This window comes from Sminthopsis crassicaudata, chromosome 6 (assembly GCF_048593235.1).
Source record: "Sminthopsis crassicaudata isolate SCR6 chromosome 6, ASM4859323v1, whole genome shotgun sequence".
Lineage (NCBI taxonomy): Eukaryota > Metazoa > Chordata > Mammalia > Dasyuromorphia > Dasyuridae > Sminthopsis > Sminthopsis crassicaudata.
In genome coordinates, this window is record NC_133622.1 from 204,533,341 (window position 1) to 204,551,034 (window position 17,694).

Below are 17,694 nucleotides of genomic sequence, written 5' to 3' on the forward strand. Positions count from 1 at the left end.
AAAGAAAACAAAATGTAAGCAAACAACAGCAAAATGAAGATACTATATATATATATATATATATTTTTTTTTTTAATAATAGTTTTTATTTACAAGATATGTGCATGGGTAATTTCACAACATTGACAATTGCCAAACCTTTTGTTCTAATTTTTCCCCTCTTTCCCCCCCTCCCAGATGGCAGGTTGACCAATACATGTCAGACACGTCAAACCATAAATCAAATTCAATATATGAAGATACTATGTTCCACTCTCCTTTTCCACAGTCCTCTCTCTGGGTGCAGATGGCTTTCTCCAACTCAAGACCTTTGGAACTGGCTTGTCATTCAGATATTTCAATGTCAAATTAGCAAGGATTAATGGATATGTGATCCTATTTCCTTCCCCTGAGCAGACTTTTCATTTTGCAGTATTTTCATCTCTATTTTCTCTAAACATCTTCCACAGAAAATCCACACATGGAACTTAAAGCCTTACTACTGTTGAGCTGCTATTTAAAAATGGAATATTATAGGGAGCCCAATCAATGGAAACGGCTGTCTCCTTCTACCTAGAGGTGAATTTCTGTTATGTTTTTCTCTACATGAATAAAAATTAAATGTTTCTTTAATTTTTTTTTTTTTGCTTGACTGTCTGGAATTTTAAACTATACCAAGGTTTAGATGTCTTGTTTTAAGAAGAAAAAAGTAAAATTCATTTTTTTAGTTGTTTCAAGTTTACTTCTGATGTAGACTCTTCTGTGAAACTGGGGAAATGATGGCAAAATTCTCGTTTTGTAGTCCGTACTTGTGTCTTGAACTAGGATGGGGGTTATGTAGTGGGCAGGAGGAGGAAACTTGACACCTGATTGGATGTGAGGGAGCGGAAGGGAAGGGGATGAAGCTGAACTTGGGTGATTGAGAGGAAGATAATATGGGTTCCCACAAGAAATTTAGCTAGGAAGAGGAAGGAAAAACGTGACGTTTTGGAACCCTTGAGTATGAGAGGTCTGTGGGACTCTCAGTTGGAAATGATGAAAAGCAAAGCTAAAAAACCGAGTGTTAATATATTATCTGTATCTGTCAATGGAAAGGTGATGATAACAGGATTAATGGGACAGGTCTAATATTTGCAAGTTTCACTTAGGGGCAGCCAGGTGGTGCAGTGGATAGAGCACCAGCCCTGAATTCAGGAGGACCCGAGTTCAAATCTGGTCTCAGACACTTAACTCTTCCTGGCTGTGTGACCCTGGGCAAGTCACTTAACCCCACCCTCAGGAAAAACAACAACAACAACAAATAGCTTCACTTGATCCTTGCATCCTTGGAAGGTGGGTGCTATTATTATTTCCAAGTTACAGATGAGGAAACTGAGGCAGACAAAGGTTAAGAGACTTTTCCAATCTGAGATGACATTTGAACTCAGGGCTAAGACTAGGTCCAGTACTCTCGCCACTCAGTCACTTAATTCAGAGGAGAATCATCCTATCTTAGAATTCCCTAGTATGTATAGCTCACAGAAAGAGTGGCAGAGAGTGCCTTCCCCTAACATCCTCGATGACAACTCTTCCTTCTCGGAGACTGTATGCCCACTTACGTTGGAGCAGGGCGGGGGCAGGGGGGGAAGGAGGGAGGAGGGCGAAGGAGGGGAACGATTGGGGAGAGAGAGGCGCTCCTAAGCCACGTGGGTCGTCGCCTGAGGAGGCTGAGACTACAACTCCCAGGGAGCCCCGCGCCGGCGCGCCGAGCGGAAGTGGCCCGCGTGCCTCCCGCCTCCCCGCCTCGGAGAAGAGGCTCTATCCGGGGCCTTGGCGCTTCTCTTTCCTTTCGCGCCGGTTGCCGCTGCGGAGCGCGGCGGGTCCATGTGCGCAGCGAGCGGCGCTACTCGCGGCCCAGCACGACCCCGAGCGCTCCCCCTGCCCCCGGCTCGCCGGCCATGGACCCCAACACGATCATCGAGGCCCTGCGGGGCACCATGGACCCAGCCCTTCGGGAGGCCGCCGAGCGCCAGCTCAATGAGGTACGGAGCGAGCGGCCCCGCGGGGCCTGGCGGGGAAGCAGACTGCGGGCTGCGGCCGAGGCCCCTCCGGGGAGAACTGAGGGGGCGCCGGCGGCCCGTGGCGGTGGCCACCGGAGGGCCGGGGCCGGCGCGGACCGGAGAGGCGGCGCCTGGGCCCGGGCCGGGCCGGGGCCTGGGGCCTGAGGCGGCGGTGGCGGCGGCGGCGGGGAGAACTCCCCCTGAGGCGGGGCAGCTCTGGCCGCCCAGACACATGGCCCGGACACTCGGAGGTCGGCCCGGCCCGCGCCTCGCCGCCCGCCGTCCTCGCCTCCCGCCTGCCGGCGGGGCCCGGACCACGTTGGGCCACTTCTCCAGCAACGTCTCACGGGAAAGGGTCAGGGATGAGCAGGGACGCGTCCCGCCCTGCCCCTATCGGGTGGCGGGGGCCACAGAGACCCCGCGGGGCAGCGTCCCCACTCGGGATGCTCGAGAAGGAGGGCGAGCGGGGCTAGGCACAGGCAGCGGGCTGCAACTCTACAGGTGTGCGTTCTGTTGCTTCTGGACAGACCCGATGACCTCTGACCGGCCCTACCCCCGGCAGCCTGCCCAGGTCGGGGTCCCAGGGCACCGGTCTCGGGAGACCCGACTCTGGCCATTAGCTCCGACGCTGGCGGGCTTCGTGACCTTGGGCAATGATTTTGTCGTTTCCCCTGTCAGCAGAATGGGGGTGTTTCCTGCTTTCCCCGATCTCCAGGCTTGCTGGGGTTCGAAGGCTTGGACAGATACTGCGCCTCATAGTCAGGCACCTGGGAATCGTGTTGGTGACATTCAGTGATCTCTTCATGTAGTAGTATTGAGGAAACCAAATTGGGAATCTTGAGGAAACTCTTCTTAAATGGTGCTCCTGCCACTAAACTTCTGAACGTTCCAAAACCTGCATTCCTCAAACCCGCCCTGCCTGAGATGCAGGTTTACTCTAGGCTAAGAGCTTCATTTTATTCCCTTTTACTGTTTGTATTTCAGAGGGATTCTCTGTTAGGTAGAGTCTTTATTTCAGTGATTGTGTGGTCCTCGGTGAATCATTTGTACTGACTCATCAGTGAGGCTGGATGTAGAGTTGGAGATGACTCTAGGACATCCACTTGTAGATGTCCAATAGTCAGTTAACAACCAACCTAGCAGGTAGGTGACGTGACAAGATTACCCTCACATAATGATAACATTTTCTATACCTGTCAGTGATAGGAGTCACAGGATCTTTCCACCTCCTGTGGTACTCTGAAGAAGTAGACAGCAGCACTTCCCATTTCCTTCCTTCAGAATCATCCTTATCCAAGGCAATGCACTTGGCAATTTCTAGGAGGCTGAGAGACTCCTTGCATAGCGTAGAGAACAGTACAGATTCTTGACTTAAAGAAGCTTCATCTTTCAAGCAAAGCAGTTTCCATTTTAATATTAAATCCTAATGTCCATTTTCCAGCCTTGTTAACTCTAGACTGTATAGGTTAAGTTTGAGTTAGACTGAATCCTGTCATGCAAAGGGTCAGGATTGTTTCTTCGTATTCTGAGTACCTCAAAGTCACCTTGGGCAAGCAAAGTTGTCAGATGGAAGAAATTTCTACCGTGAATAACATTATTAATTGGTTTTTATTTTGTGCTTTATAAGTTCTACATTGTTTTGGAGTAGTATGAAAGTTTTAAGAACTGATTTTTGTCCTTTTAAAAAAAGCTTTGGCTCAAGTGTTATATAGTGGTTTAAAACCCCATCTTGTGGATCTACCAATTTAACAAGAACGATGGGGTTGAAAAGCTAGATAGCTAATACCGTCTGTCAAGTTTCATTTACTTAACAGAAATACTGATTTCCTCAATCAGCCAACAAACATTAAGCTCCCTCATGGTCAGACTCTGAGCTGTGTACTAGGCACAATAGGACAAGGAAAGCAACATAAATATATATATTCTGTTGGGGAGATAACAATCATATAGAGATGTATAAAACCCAAAGTAGATACAGAGTAACCTTGTTGGGGAAGGGACTAAGCAGTTGGGGAAGAAAAGGGAAAGGCAACATGTAAAAGGTAGCACTTGAACAAGTTTTGAAGGAAACCAGAGATTTGAAGAGAAAGATCATAAAAGAAAATCTTGCAGGCCTGAGGGACAACTAGTTTACAGATTTAAGGAGATAGCTAATGGAATGTACTTTATGTGGAACTGCAAGAAGGCAGGCGGGGCTCTATCTCAAGAATGAGTGGAGCTGAAAAGGTGGGCTAGGGTCAGCCTGTGAGAGAGACACTGAACTAGAGGGCTAGATTTGAAAAAAGGTGACCCAATTCAGATCCTCTATCAGTTCACTTGGCTGTCCTCAGTTTCCTTATGTTTACAATAAAAGGTGAGCTAGGTGACCTTTGAGATCTCTTCCAGCTCTAATTCATAAACCAGAATAGACATTCACAGTCCACTTGAGTTCGGAAGATTTGAGGTAAACTATCTGTGGAAAAGCTTTCTAAAGTCATTCTTTCTAAAAAAAATTTTTTTCAAAACAAAATGCCTACTAAGGGCCTGGCACTGAATTTAGGTTTAGGGACACTGAAACAAATGGAAATTCTTTTAAAGCTTCTGTAGCTAACATTCTATTGAATTCATAAATATTCAGTAAGTTCCACTTAGTTTACCCAATTTGAGCTCAAGTCTAGTAATTACAATTTTTGATATTTGATATTTGCAGTTTATAAAGATTTTCTTTAAATAATCCTTTATTTGGGAGTAGGGCAGGTTCAAATATGAAATTAGCTGTAAAATGAGGAAAACTGAAGCTCAGAGAAGGGAAGGGGCTTGACTAGGATCCTAGAACTGAGATCCTGGTCCCTTTTTAAGTCTAGTCAGCTTTCCATTATAACATGCTGCCTCTCAGTGACTTTTGAATATTTTGAACACTGCTGAATCCTCATCTTTGTTAAAGAATTTTTGGCAACCTGCCTGGATTTTGTGACCTAGTTGACATTTAAGTTTTGCATCTTTTTGAGAATTTATGCCAATTTACTCTTTTTTTTCTCCTTCACCTGGAAAACTGGGAAAATGTTCCCTTATCTGTCAGGGCTTCCTTGCAACCAGTTCTACCCTTCTGCTTTTTAACCTTTTCTGGGCAGCTTCCATGATTTTGGTTAGTTAGTTCATCAATTGAAAAGATAATGATTTAGAAAGCATTTAGATAAATCTTCATTTGTAGACTTGAGACTTAGTAAGAATGTAAGTAAGAATGAGGAAGTGATATTTTGTTTTAGACAAATCCTGTTTTGGGAAAGGATAGAAACTGTCAACTGTACATTCCATTCGTGTCATTTTTTTTTCATTAATTCTGTTAAAAGAAAAATGTATTTGTTATTTGGCTTTCTACAAGATAAATTTCTGTCATTGTCTATACTTCTACTAAAAATGTTTTTAACATCAGTTTTACAATCATATATTGGTGATTGGAGATAATGAAATTGCAGGGCAGGGGTGGCTTTGGAAAGAACACTGAATAGAAAGCTGGTACACATAGGTTTCTAATCTTAGCCTTGCCTAGCACCTTGCACCTAGTAAGCACTTAATATGAATTAACTTGGTAGTCTTTAAAATCTAACCCCGAACTGCCTGTCGTCTGATAGCTTATTTCCTATTTCCATGCTTTGACCAGCTTTCTTCCAAGTCTGGAATGTACTTTCTCCTTGCCCTTGCCATATAAAATTCTCTTTTCCTTCAAAATTCAGTTGGGACACTTATTACACGGAGATTTTCCTAACCTACCCCCTCAGTTACCTCCTCCTAAAATAACTTTTTATATTTTTAAAAAATATATATATTTATATAATATTTAAAATATATATAATTTATATACATATGTACATTGTATGATAAAATGTAAGCTTCTTGTGGGCAGAACAGTTTTTGTTTTTATCTTTCTATCCCTAAGCTGCCAGAAGTACCTCCTACATGGTGGTGCTTAATAAATGTTTTCGATTCTACAAGAGGATGAAGTAACTTTTAAATTCTTCCAAGTTAGTTGCAGGTTCAATTCCACAAATATTAATTTATTAAATACCTTCTCTGTACAAGACATTCGTTCTCTCATAAAGTCAAATTTATTTCTTGCCTCAAAAATCATTTGTTAAGCATTTATACTATGAATTTGAAAATATCTTCATTTCCCAGATTAAGTATAAAGAATTTACACTTTAAATTATACTTTAAAGAATTTGTGGGGCAGCTAGGTGGCGCAGTGGATAAAGCACCAACCTTGAATTCAAATTTGGCCTCAGACACTTAACACTTCCTAGCTGTGTGACCCTGGGCAAGTCACTTAACCCCAGCCTAAAATTTTTAAAAAAAAATTTTACGCTCAAGTTGTTTAGTCATTTCAATAGTGGATGATTCTTTGTGATCCCATTTGGGTTTTCTTGGCAGGGATATTGGAGTAGACTGCCATTTCTTTCTCCAGTTCATTTTACAGAGAACGAAACTGAGGCAAATGGGGTGAGGTGACTTCCTCAGGGTCAAAGTTAGCAGTAAGTGTCTGAAATTAGATTTGAATTTAGGTCTTCCTGACTCCAGGCCCAGCTGATTTTTCTTAAAAGGCAGGGACTTCTTTTCTTTTTGTATCCACATATCACAGTGATTTCTTAGCAGTGGAATGTGCCTGCACTGTGCTAGGATAGTCAAGTAGGAAGTGCTGGATTTGGCTTCCCAGAACTTGAGCTTAAATTTTAGCTTTGATACTTAGGACCTTTGTGATCTTGGGCTAGGCACTTAAATCTCTGCCTTCTATTTCCTTAGTTGTACCAGAAGAGGTATGGCCTAGTTGATCAGAGATTCCTTCTAATTAAATCCTATGATCCTTTGAAAGGCTAACTGACAGAGGACTGGTTCATCATCTTGATGTCATTATGAATGTGCTTATAGTATTTCTTTATAAGGATCAAATGATAACTTGATTGAATGATTTCTCTATACATATCTATTTTCTGTTGTTTGATCATTTATTTGTATCTGACTCTTTGTGACCCTGCGGACCATACTATTTATGGGATTTTTTTGGCAAAGATGCTGGAGTGTTTGTTTTCCCATTTCCTTCTAGTGGATCAAGCCAAACAGAGAAGTTAAGTGATTGCCCCAGAATCACATAGCTAGTGTGTGTCTGTCTGAAGAGCATCTAGCTTGCCCATCTTGGTATTTATGTATTATGTATGGTATTTAAGTTTCTATGAATAAACATACACAAATAATAGTTTTCTTTAGGTGGGAGTGATTTTTAAAAAGTTGGGAAGGAGAAGAGGTTTACTGACAACTTTTTAATTCAGCCAGGCATGGGAGATTATAAAGACAAAAAGAAAATCTTTCTTGCCCTTGGAAGTAGTGACAGATCTATTTAATCTAAGAAGACAAGGAGGGTTAATCTGTGAAGTGATAATATTTTGCAATTTATTGTTAACTCATGTGTGGATGAAATCACTACTTAACAGGTTTAGAAAATAGGTGAGCACCTCAGGAATTTTATTCCTGCAGATTCTTGCTTGGAGATATTTGAAAAGCAGATTAAGAATGACCTGCTGGCCAGTGTCCCTTGTACAATGTTTTTTTTTTTCCCTTTAATGGCAATATTATGAGAAACAAATATGGCTATATTGTAGTAAATACTGGACTCAAGGAAATATCTTATAGGCTGCATTTATGAGCTCTTTATGCATTGCACAAGTCATTCAACTTTTCTGCACTTCATTTTCCTTACTTTCTCACTCTGAAATCACAGATTAAAAAAAAAGAACCAGCAATTGCATTATACCTATCTTACTGGGCTCTTAAACATCAACTGTATACTTGCTAAGAGCAAGGAGCTGTCTTCAGAGGGTGTATTAAAAAAATGACTTTTTAAAATAACATTCTTTAATCTCATTTACATCTTAGAACAATCTTGTGAAGTAGGTACTACTGGTATTATTTATCTCCACTTTACAGAGGAAGAAACTGAGGCTCAGTAACATAGCTAATATCAGAAGCAGCACTTAAGTGCAGGTATTTTGACTCTCAGACAACTTCTGATCCTTCTGTGCAAATGTTTACAATCTAATAGAAGATTTTAAGAATTTCATATAAAACCTTGCACTAAAGAATTGCTTATTGATTGATTTATGTAATGAAATTTAATATAAAATATATACAAGAACCCAAGTTTGATTAAGCACTAGTAACATAGTGCTTTAGGAGATCTCAGCCTTAGCTGGTAGGTAAAGGAAAGTTTGATGGAAAAAATAGTATTGGAGCTGGACTTGAATGATGGTATGAATTTTAGCTAGGTGAGGTGATGGGAATACAAAGGCATAAAGCTCAGCTTGGCTTTAGCAGATGCTTATAAGAGGAAAAGTTCTGGGAATCAGTTTGGCAAGATCATTGAATCTGCCAAGAAGAAATAGTTTCAGTTACTTTTCACCAATAAATATTTGGTTTAGCAAGCTATTTTCATAATAGTAGAAAAAAGTTTCAAAAGGAAATGTGGAAAGCATCACCTAATTTTCCACTGTAGTTCTCTCCCCTCCATGTCTTATAATAAAGTATGAAAAATAGTTCAGCAAAACTAATGGCAAAAATTTGATTATATGTATTCTACACCCATGATATCGTGTTAGGTACCTCTGCAAATAAATATTCAGGGATTGAGATACATTTAATTTTTTTTTTAAACATCATTTTCCCCAGTATATGCCATATAAGCCAATTTTTTTTTTTTTTTTTTTTTTTTAATTTTGGGGTAAAATATTTGTTTAGATTGAGAGATTTTTAGGCAACTATTATATTTAATAATGACTATATTCAGGCAAGTTTAAAGTTATGAGTTTGATCTTTGGAAGGGCTGATTTTTCATAGCACAGAACATTTAAATTGCAACAGACTGCATTCTTAATCCAAGCCAGAGAAAGGGTGATGTTGGTCACAAAGGGAATTAGACCAAAGGTATATGTGTTGAGAGGAGGATGGGAGAGTAGGGGAAAATTCAACACCATTCTCTATAGACATTTGAAGTTCAGGTTAGAAAAGAGAGGGTATTGTCATTAAGAAAAGGAAAAACAGATTTGGTGTGGTTCATTTTATTGGTAAATGGTAAATTTATTGTACTAGGTACCTTGTAACTTAACTTGACATTCAAGGTTTTTACCCTGCTCTCTTCATCATCCACTGTTATTGAATGAATATATAAAGAAAAATTTCACTTGAATTCCTTAAAGTTGGAACTCTTCACCTTATCCAGATGACTTGTATTGTTCTGAATATTTCTGGTTGATGTTTTTGCTATTATTACTCATTATTGTACTGCTGAATTCAATTCCTTACTAATTTATTGTTATTAAATTCAGCCCAATGGTCTACCTTGGTGATCTCTGTATGCTGTTAGCCTGCTTTTCCTTCCAGCTCTATATTATCTGTACATTTTGAAACATGCCACCCATACTTGTATGTAATTAATAAAAATGTTCAACAGGACAGGATCAGAGATTCCTGGCATTCCATACAAAATAGTTTAAGGTGAAACAAATTCTGGGTCTCAAGTTTTCTCATTTGTAAAGTTTAGGGGGCTTGTAGTGGATGATCTGAGTTTCCTTATAGTTCAAAATTTATGATCTCAGAATGATTTTTGGAGTTCAAGTATTTAATCTGGTTCCTGGTTCATGTAATTTACCTTCAATCCTAGAAGCAGCTAGATTTAAATCCCATCCCAGATTTATGTAGTGGCTGGTCAACTAATCTTTCAATCTGTTTCCCCATGGTAAAATGGTAATAATAATCTCACTGGACTCAGAATAGATAAGGAAGGAATTTATGTAAAGACTGTCTTAATACAGGCCATAGCATTTAATCCCTGTCAGAAAAACCTACACTAAAATATTTTCAAAAAATTAAATAAAATTGATAAGGCATGTTCTATTTTTAGTGAAGTTTGCAGAATATCTGCTAAGTGCTTAATTTAATTTGAGTGCTTATTGATTGATTCCATTGCCTTAAAACTTGAGGTGATCTAATTTATGCTCAATTTATCATCTAGTTCCTTAAGCACAAAGCTAGTATGAATTGGAACATTTTTTTTTTTCATCTCCCACATTTACAGGAAGGAAACTAGGACCAAAAAGGAGGAGGGACTTGAATGAAATTAGCTAGTTACTAGTCAAACTATAAATGGAACTCCAGGGTTCGATAACTGAAGTATTATTACCCAATGAAAAATATGCTGTAATTCAAAACCTAGGAACCCATATAAAAACACTCTTGCCATTAAGTAAATTTAATATGTTAAAGAGAATAAAACTCTTCTTCTTTTCCCCAAAGTAAACCAAAGAGAATTAAAAAAGTGATTTTTAAGGTGGAATATCATGGATATAATTATGACCTTTTATGAACTCCTTAGCAGAATTTTGAATTAAACTTTTTAACTCCTTACCCCAATATTTCAATGATTTCATTTTATGGTATGATGCTAAATATTTACTAAGTGGTGTGATTTCTTCTGAAATAGACCTATTTTCTATTAGAAAAGCTAGTCTTCAGTAAAGAGAATAATGAGCATATCATGCATACAAAAATGTTTTTGAAAGTAAAGTATATTTTATAAGCTATAATTGTTTAAATTCTTAAAGGAAAGCATTCCTAATTTTGGAATATATAGTATTGAGGATAGTACTAAATTTGGTAGAAAGGGAAAGTCCTTGGATTCTTTGGCTGTTAAACAAAAAGGTCATCCAGTGACACAGCAGGTTTAGGAGAAACCTTTGCTCAAATACCAGATTAATATTCTCTGGAATAGAAGGTATTCCCAGCTTTTTGTGGTCCTTCTCTACCCTGTTCAATGGCAGATTAAAGCTATTAAATATTTACATGTAGTGGCTATTCTGTTGTTCAGTCAGTGTAAAGGAATCCAAGTGAAAAATTGAAAACTGGGAAATTATTTTTTCCTACTTGACAACAATAGGAAGAGCTGATTGAATGAAATAGTGAAAATAGTCATAGTAAGAGGTATTATAGTCTCCGGTCTAACTTTGTAGTCCATTCAGGGCTAATATGGATAACCCTAACTTCAAGTGGCTTGAAAGGAAAATACCTTTCAAAAAAAATTTTGTCTTCAGAAGCTTGTAGTACTCCTGGTTCATTTTGTACAATCAGAATTTTGTCATTTCCCCAAAGAAAGATTTAAAATGAGTGTTTAACCAATTTAACCAATTCAAGGTAGTCAATTCAGTTTCTCCTCTTCTGTGCATCATAGAATCAGATTTAGTGCTGGAAAGAATCTTATATTCCATCAGGCCCAACTCTTCCATTTTACAGATGAGAAAATAGAAATCAGTCAGATTGTTTCAGTGATTTCCCAGTGTAACAAAGGTAGTGTTTGAAAGTTGCTTAGGAACTTTTTTTTTTTTTTCCATTCAGTGCCCTATTTATTGTGCTGCTTCATCTGAGCCATTTATCTTAAGCTCTGACCACTCCTGAATTTACTGCCTTGCCACCTTCCCTTATACTGATGAAATCTAAAGTGATATTGAACAAAACTGGAAATGATGGCCAAGTTACTTTGTCAACTACACTACAGTGTACTACTAATCCATTTACTATTTGATTCTCTATTCAACTTCCCACTCTGGCTGTTTCAAACTTTCTCATGAAATGTCTCATATCACTGTACCCCTTCTCCAACAAGCCCCTACTCGCCCCACCTTCTTCACTGAGAAAACAGACTATTCCACCCATTTTTCAAATCTTTTTAACTTTTTGTACTTATTCTCTGATTTTCCCTTCTACTCCAGGCTCTGATAAAGAAGTAGCCCTTATTGCCAAGGTCTTCAATCTTTGATCTCCTCCCCTCTCTGCTCTTGACTATTCCTGCAGATTTTCCTTTTTTATCAATACACTTTTTAACCCATATGATCTTATATAGACTTTTTTTTTTTTACCTTTAACTACAAAAAAGGTCCCACTCTTCCATCCTGAATAAACTCTCCATAGACCGTCATAACCTGAAGTTATGTCTTAGCTCACTTTTTCAGTAATTTTTTTTAAACTTAAATACAAAAATGAGAAAAGAAAAGAAAACATTGTTTACATACACAGCGGATATAAAAGGATTTAATATAAAATAATAAATTTCTATTTCAAGAGAACTATATAATAAATATTACAGTTTTCAAAACTGCCCAGGTTTTCTTTGCTTCCTTGTTGGTTTTCTTTTGTTTGCTATGCTGTATACTTCTTACCCTCCTTTTTCTCTCTCCCACTCCACAATTGTGTGGAGATACATATAAAAGTGATTAATAAATATGTATTCCTACATATATATATATATGTAAGATCCTATTATGCTTATTTCAACTCTTATTGTGAGTGAATAGCATCTTTTGTAAGTCCAAGTTTTGTAAATCAACTAGCTCATCATTTCTTATGCAAATAGTAATATTCTAACCCGATCACTTTATCTGAGATTGTCTATGAAAGTTTCCCCCCAATTTTCTGTAATCTTGGTTTACATAGTTTTTATTTATCAAAAAATTTAATAATAAAAATAAGTAAAAATAATATCCTCTGTTTTAACAGTGCTCTCATCTTAAAATGAAGTTTAAGATCTGATACTGCTCATTATACTTCCCTTACGTCTTCTCTTGTTTCTTTAAAGTCTCTGCCCTTTTTTCCAAGCGAATTTAGTTTTTTTCTAACTTAGTAAATAATTTTTTAGTAATTTAATTGGGATGATATTGAATAGATTAATGAGGTAAAATTGTGTTTAAAACTATTGGTTTTATCCATGAACAATAAATTATTTAAATTGAGTTTATTTGCATTAAAAGTTTTTTTTTTTTAACATAGCCTCACTATCCTCATTCAATTTACCCTATCCCTCTTTACTTCTATTCACTACCTTGCCATTCTGAGTCCCTTATCTCCCCTCACTACCTTATTACCCTATTCCCTTTCTGAAGTTAGAACACTTTTGTACACTTATGCATGTATGTGTGTATGTATATATATTTATTCCCTCTTTAATCCAGAGAGTAGGATCCTATCTACTTTTTACTAGCTTCTGTATAAGTTTTTCCTTTTATGCCACATTTGTTTGAGATAATTATTCCTTTTTATCTCTCCCTACAGTTCTATTTTTTTTTAGAATCACCTCATCATACTCACACCTTTCTTTCAAAATAATCATGACAATCATAAAAGTACTACTAATATTTCCACATATATGAAGTAAACAATTGAGCTTGAGTTCCTTATAATTTGTCTTTTAATGTTTGCTTTATATTTCTCCTGAATGATATATGTCTAATTTTCCTGTATATTCTAAGAGTTTGGACCATTTTTTTTTTTTTAAGATTCAGGATTACAATTTAACCCTAGCTCTTTTGTGCTACAAATATGATATTCTAAGACCTAGAATAATTGCTAGATCTTTTGTAATGCTTAATTTTTCTTGTTGCTTCTACTATTTTCTCCTTAGTTGGGAGCTTTGAATGATATTCCTGTAAGTTTTCCTTCTAGGATCTCTTTCAGGTGGTGATTCCTATATTTCTTCAATTTCTACTTTTTCTAAAAATTTCTACAATTTCTAAAACTTTAGAGTAATTATCCTTGATTATTTCTTGTAATATTGTATCAAGCTTTTAAAAAATAATAGTTTTCACATAGTTTTACTATTTTTGTTCTTGATCAATGTTTCACTTTTACTTCAATTTTTTTTTTTTTTTTTTAAGTTTGGTTTGATTTCTTGGTGTCTTAGATTGTAATTTGCTTTTCTTTGCCCAATTTTTGATCCTCTGTTTCCAGAATTTTCTTTTTATAGTAAATTTCTTGGTTTTTTTTTTTTGTTTTCTTGTTTTTTAATTCTTTTTGCCCCTTAATTTTTCTCAAAGTCCTTTTTAAACTACATTTTTGCACTTGTGGGGCCATTTCCCAGTAGAGACACTGCCACATCAAAGTATGCACAGCTTGATAGCCCTTTGGGCATAGCTCCAAATTGTTCTCAAGAATGGTTGGATCAGTTCACAATCCACTAACAATAAATTAGTATCCCAGTTTTCCCATATCCTTTTTAGCATTTATCATTATTTTAGCAAATCTGAGAGGTGAAATCCTCAGAGTTGTCTAAATATTCATTTCTCTAATCAATAGTGAAATCCATCTTTATGAAGGATGTTTTATTCTACCCTTAATAACAAAAAATAGAGGGAAGAGTAGTTAAGCAAAATTTACCAATATTGAAATAAGACTTAAAGACCATTTAACGATTGACCACCTCATTTTCTCATGTCTTTTTTTGGGGGGGGTCTAGTTTGGTTATTATAATTTCACATCATTAAGTGTAGATTTCTTTTTAATCTTTCCATTTCTATTTACTTGCTATATTCATGGTATATTGTTTTCCTGATTCTGATTTCTTTGCATCAGTTTAGATAACTCTTTCCCATGCTTTTCTATAGTCACCATATTCATCATTTGTTACATAAAGTACAGTAATTTGTTACATTCATGTGCCACAACTTATTTAGCCATTTCCCATTTAGTAGGCATCTACTTTGTTTCTAATTATTTGCTACTACAAAAAGTGCTGTACTAAATATTAAGTATGGACATGCCCTTTTTGTCAGTTTTTTTCTTCCATATGGGGAACTCATTCATGAGTCAGAAGATATTAACAATTTAATCACTTTAGACTAGCTTAATGGAAGTCCTAATATCTTTGTGGATAGAAGAAAAGAATGGTTAAAATAGTGATTTTAAAGAGAACTCAGCATAACTGATGATTTGGATGGTAAGACATAAGACCAATAACCTTATTGGATTGAATGAGTTGTCTAGAACAAGTTGTGCTTACATAGTTTTTACATTTTCCACAAAGGAATTTTGATAATCTATAATAAGATTTTAATAGGAGTAGGGGAACTTAAAAAAAGTTTTCCAATTTATATTATGCTCTTAACAAGAAGAAAGCCACATAAATATGAGAATAGGCATGAGTACATTTATAGGGTTTAACCTTGGAAATAATAGACATTTCAAGATGCTTTAAAAGAGATTAAGGTGCTTTTTAAGTGGCAGGTAGAGAAGGATTTGGGACCTTGATTGTGGAAATGATTTGGAACAGCCTATATGGAATGGACATAAGAGTGAATGACTCTTTTTTTTTTCTTTCCTTCTTTCCTTTCCTTTCTTCCTTCTTTCCTTCTTTCCTTCCTTCCTTCCTTTCTTCTTCCTTTGTTTTTTTTTTTTTTTTTTTTTTTTTTTTTTTTTTTTCCTTTTAGCAGAATAGTGAATGGCTACTTAAATTTACCATGAATTTGTGACATTGCAGCAGTTCTCAGATTTGGGAGCAGAATTGGTGAAAACTGACCCAGGAATTGGTGGAGCTAAAGGTCCAAAGTATTGAAATGACTGACATAGAATTAGGTGAGTCAGGTTAAAGCTAAGGGATCCCAGAAATTGATTGTTTTAATGGTAAGTTGTCTTTTGAATAAGAAGTGGAGACTAAGATAGCTGTAGTCACACAACTGGAGCTCAGAACTATTTCATTTCATTTCGATTTTGGGAGCTTGTATAAACTGGAGACTTAATTGTTGAATCCCCCTGGCTGAGAACTTGGAACTGAAAGGCAAAATGCATATTTCTTCCAATTTTCACTTCATTAAATGTTGATAGGCAGAGGCTGCTGGTTTATTGATAAAGTGGTTATAATGGAATGCAAGTCAGAAGACCTTAGTTCATACTTCACTTAGCTGCCACTTATAAATCCCAGAGGATGCCTCTGCGCCTTATTTATCTTAAATAAAAAAGTTCAACTGGATGATCTCAATTTTAAAATCCATGTTCTTTAATATACTTTGCTAAAGTATGTATTATCTTTGCTTTCTTCTGGTCATGTATTTGGGAGCCAATTTGAAGTGGGAGCAGAACAGGGCTTTGGCCTTTACTCAGTGCTATGTTTAGTGGGGCAAACTGAATCTAGACAGAAGCTAATTTAGGCAGTCTAGCCAATCTAGGCAGAAGCTAGGTGAATTGGGCACCAGCCCTAAAGTCAGGAGGACCTGAGTTTAAATCTGACCTCAGACACTTCCTGACTGTGTGATCTTGGGCAAGTCACTTAACCCCAATTGCCTCAGCAAAAAAATAAACAAACCCAGAAACAATTGAATCTAGACTTAGACCAGTTCCTGCTTTGGTAATCTGCCATTATGACTATCCTCATCAGCTACCACGATGTCTAGCCCTGAATGACTTCTTGAGGATACTGACCATACCCATGTGAAATGTGCCTATTTAAAAGAACGTATCTGAAAATTGGCCTAATAAAGGAAGTTGAGTTTATTCATCTATAAGCATTGCTGTTTATTTATTTTTTAATATGCCACATGGGCTTATTTTTGTTTCTGTTATTTTTGTTAAAATAGTGACCTTAAAGAGAACTCAGTATGACTGATGATTTAGATGTTAATAAGACCAATACCCTTATTGGATTGAATGAGTTGTCTAGACAAGTTGTATTTACTTCCATGTGTTCACATTTTCCACAAAGGCATCTTGATATTGATAATCTATAATGAGATTTTAATAGAGAAGTTAAAACAAGAAAAGTTTGCCAGATTATTTTATGTTCTTACTAAACCTTAGGGAATGAACCATTAACAATTTTCATTTCATTTGATTTCATTCCTCTAAATGTCTAAAGATTACATTTATGTGGATTATTTGTAAACATGTAGCTCTCTGAAAACATTTATTAAGATGTTTTTTTCTTTTTAAATTGTGAGTTCCATTTAGATATATGGACACATCAATTGCCTTTATATATAGATTGAAATTTATCAGTTGGCTATAGAAAGACCAACAATTTCCTATCTGATTTTCTAAAAATAGTATTCAGTTCAGACAGATTCAACTAAGAACTATCCAACTAAAACTATAACTTTAATACAGAATCATCCCCAAACCAAGACTCCAACCTTAAGTGAAACTGGCATTTGCTAGTGGACTTTAATTTGTCCCACTTAGCTGTTGAAAAAACTCTTAAGTAATTGGTATATTCAAAACAGCCACAGTAATCATAGAATAGTTAACTAAAATGCTTTTGTTTAAAATAATCTGTATGCTGGTTTTAGAAAAAGATCAAAACTTTGGAGATTTTCTTAGTTTTTCTTTAGTGTTTGTCATTTTATTATCCAAATTTATGACATTCCACAGTGGATCTCAAGACTGGTGTGCACAGTTGATTCATTGGAAGCAACAATTAGGATTCAACTTAGTGATTTTATATATATATATATATATATATATATATATATATATATATATATATATATATATATATATATATATATATATTTTTTTTTTTTTTTTTTTTTTTTTTTTGAGCCTGGGGTTGAGTGACTTGCCCAGGGTCACACAGCTAGGAAGTGTTAAGTGTCTGAGACCAGATTTGAACTCCTGAATTCAGGGCTGGTGCTCTATTCACTGCGCCACCTAGCTGCTCCTGAAAAATTTTTTTAAAAATAGCTTTTTATTTACAAAAAATGCATGGGTAATTTTTCCATCATTGACCCTTGTAAAACTTTTCCCCTTCTACCCACACCTTCCCCTAGATGGCAGGCAGTCCAAACCATGTTAAATATGTTAAAATATATATTAAATACAATATGTAAAAATATTTATATAG

The 17,694-nt window shown here is 36.6% G+C and overlaps 1 protein-coding gene across 2 annotated transcripts in view; it reads left to right on the forward strand.

The window, feature by feature from the left end:
- Window positions 1-1,728: 1,728 nt before the first annotated feature.
- The window catches only part of IPO7 (importin 7), a 46,678-nt gene continuing 30,712 nt past the window's right edge, over window positions 1,729-17,694 (forward strand). Inside the window, exon 1 of one of the 2 annotated variants that reach the window (XM_074273282.1) lies at window positions 1,729-2,000. In XM_074273282.1, coding sequence (XP_074129383.1) covers window positions 1,917-2,000 — 84 coding nt within the window. In that variant the 5' untranslated portion in view covers window positions 1,729-1,916. The remainder of the gene's footprint in view (window positions 2,001-17,694) is intronic. The other variant, XM_074273283.1, reaches the window with a different exon arrangement.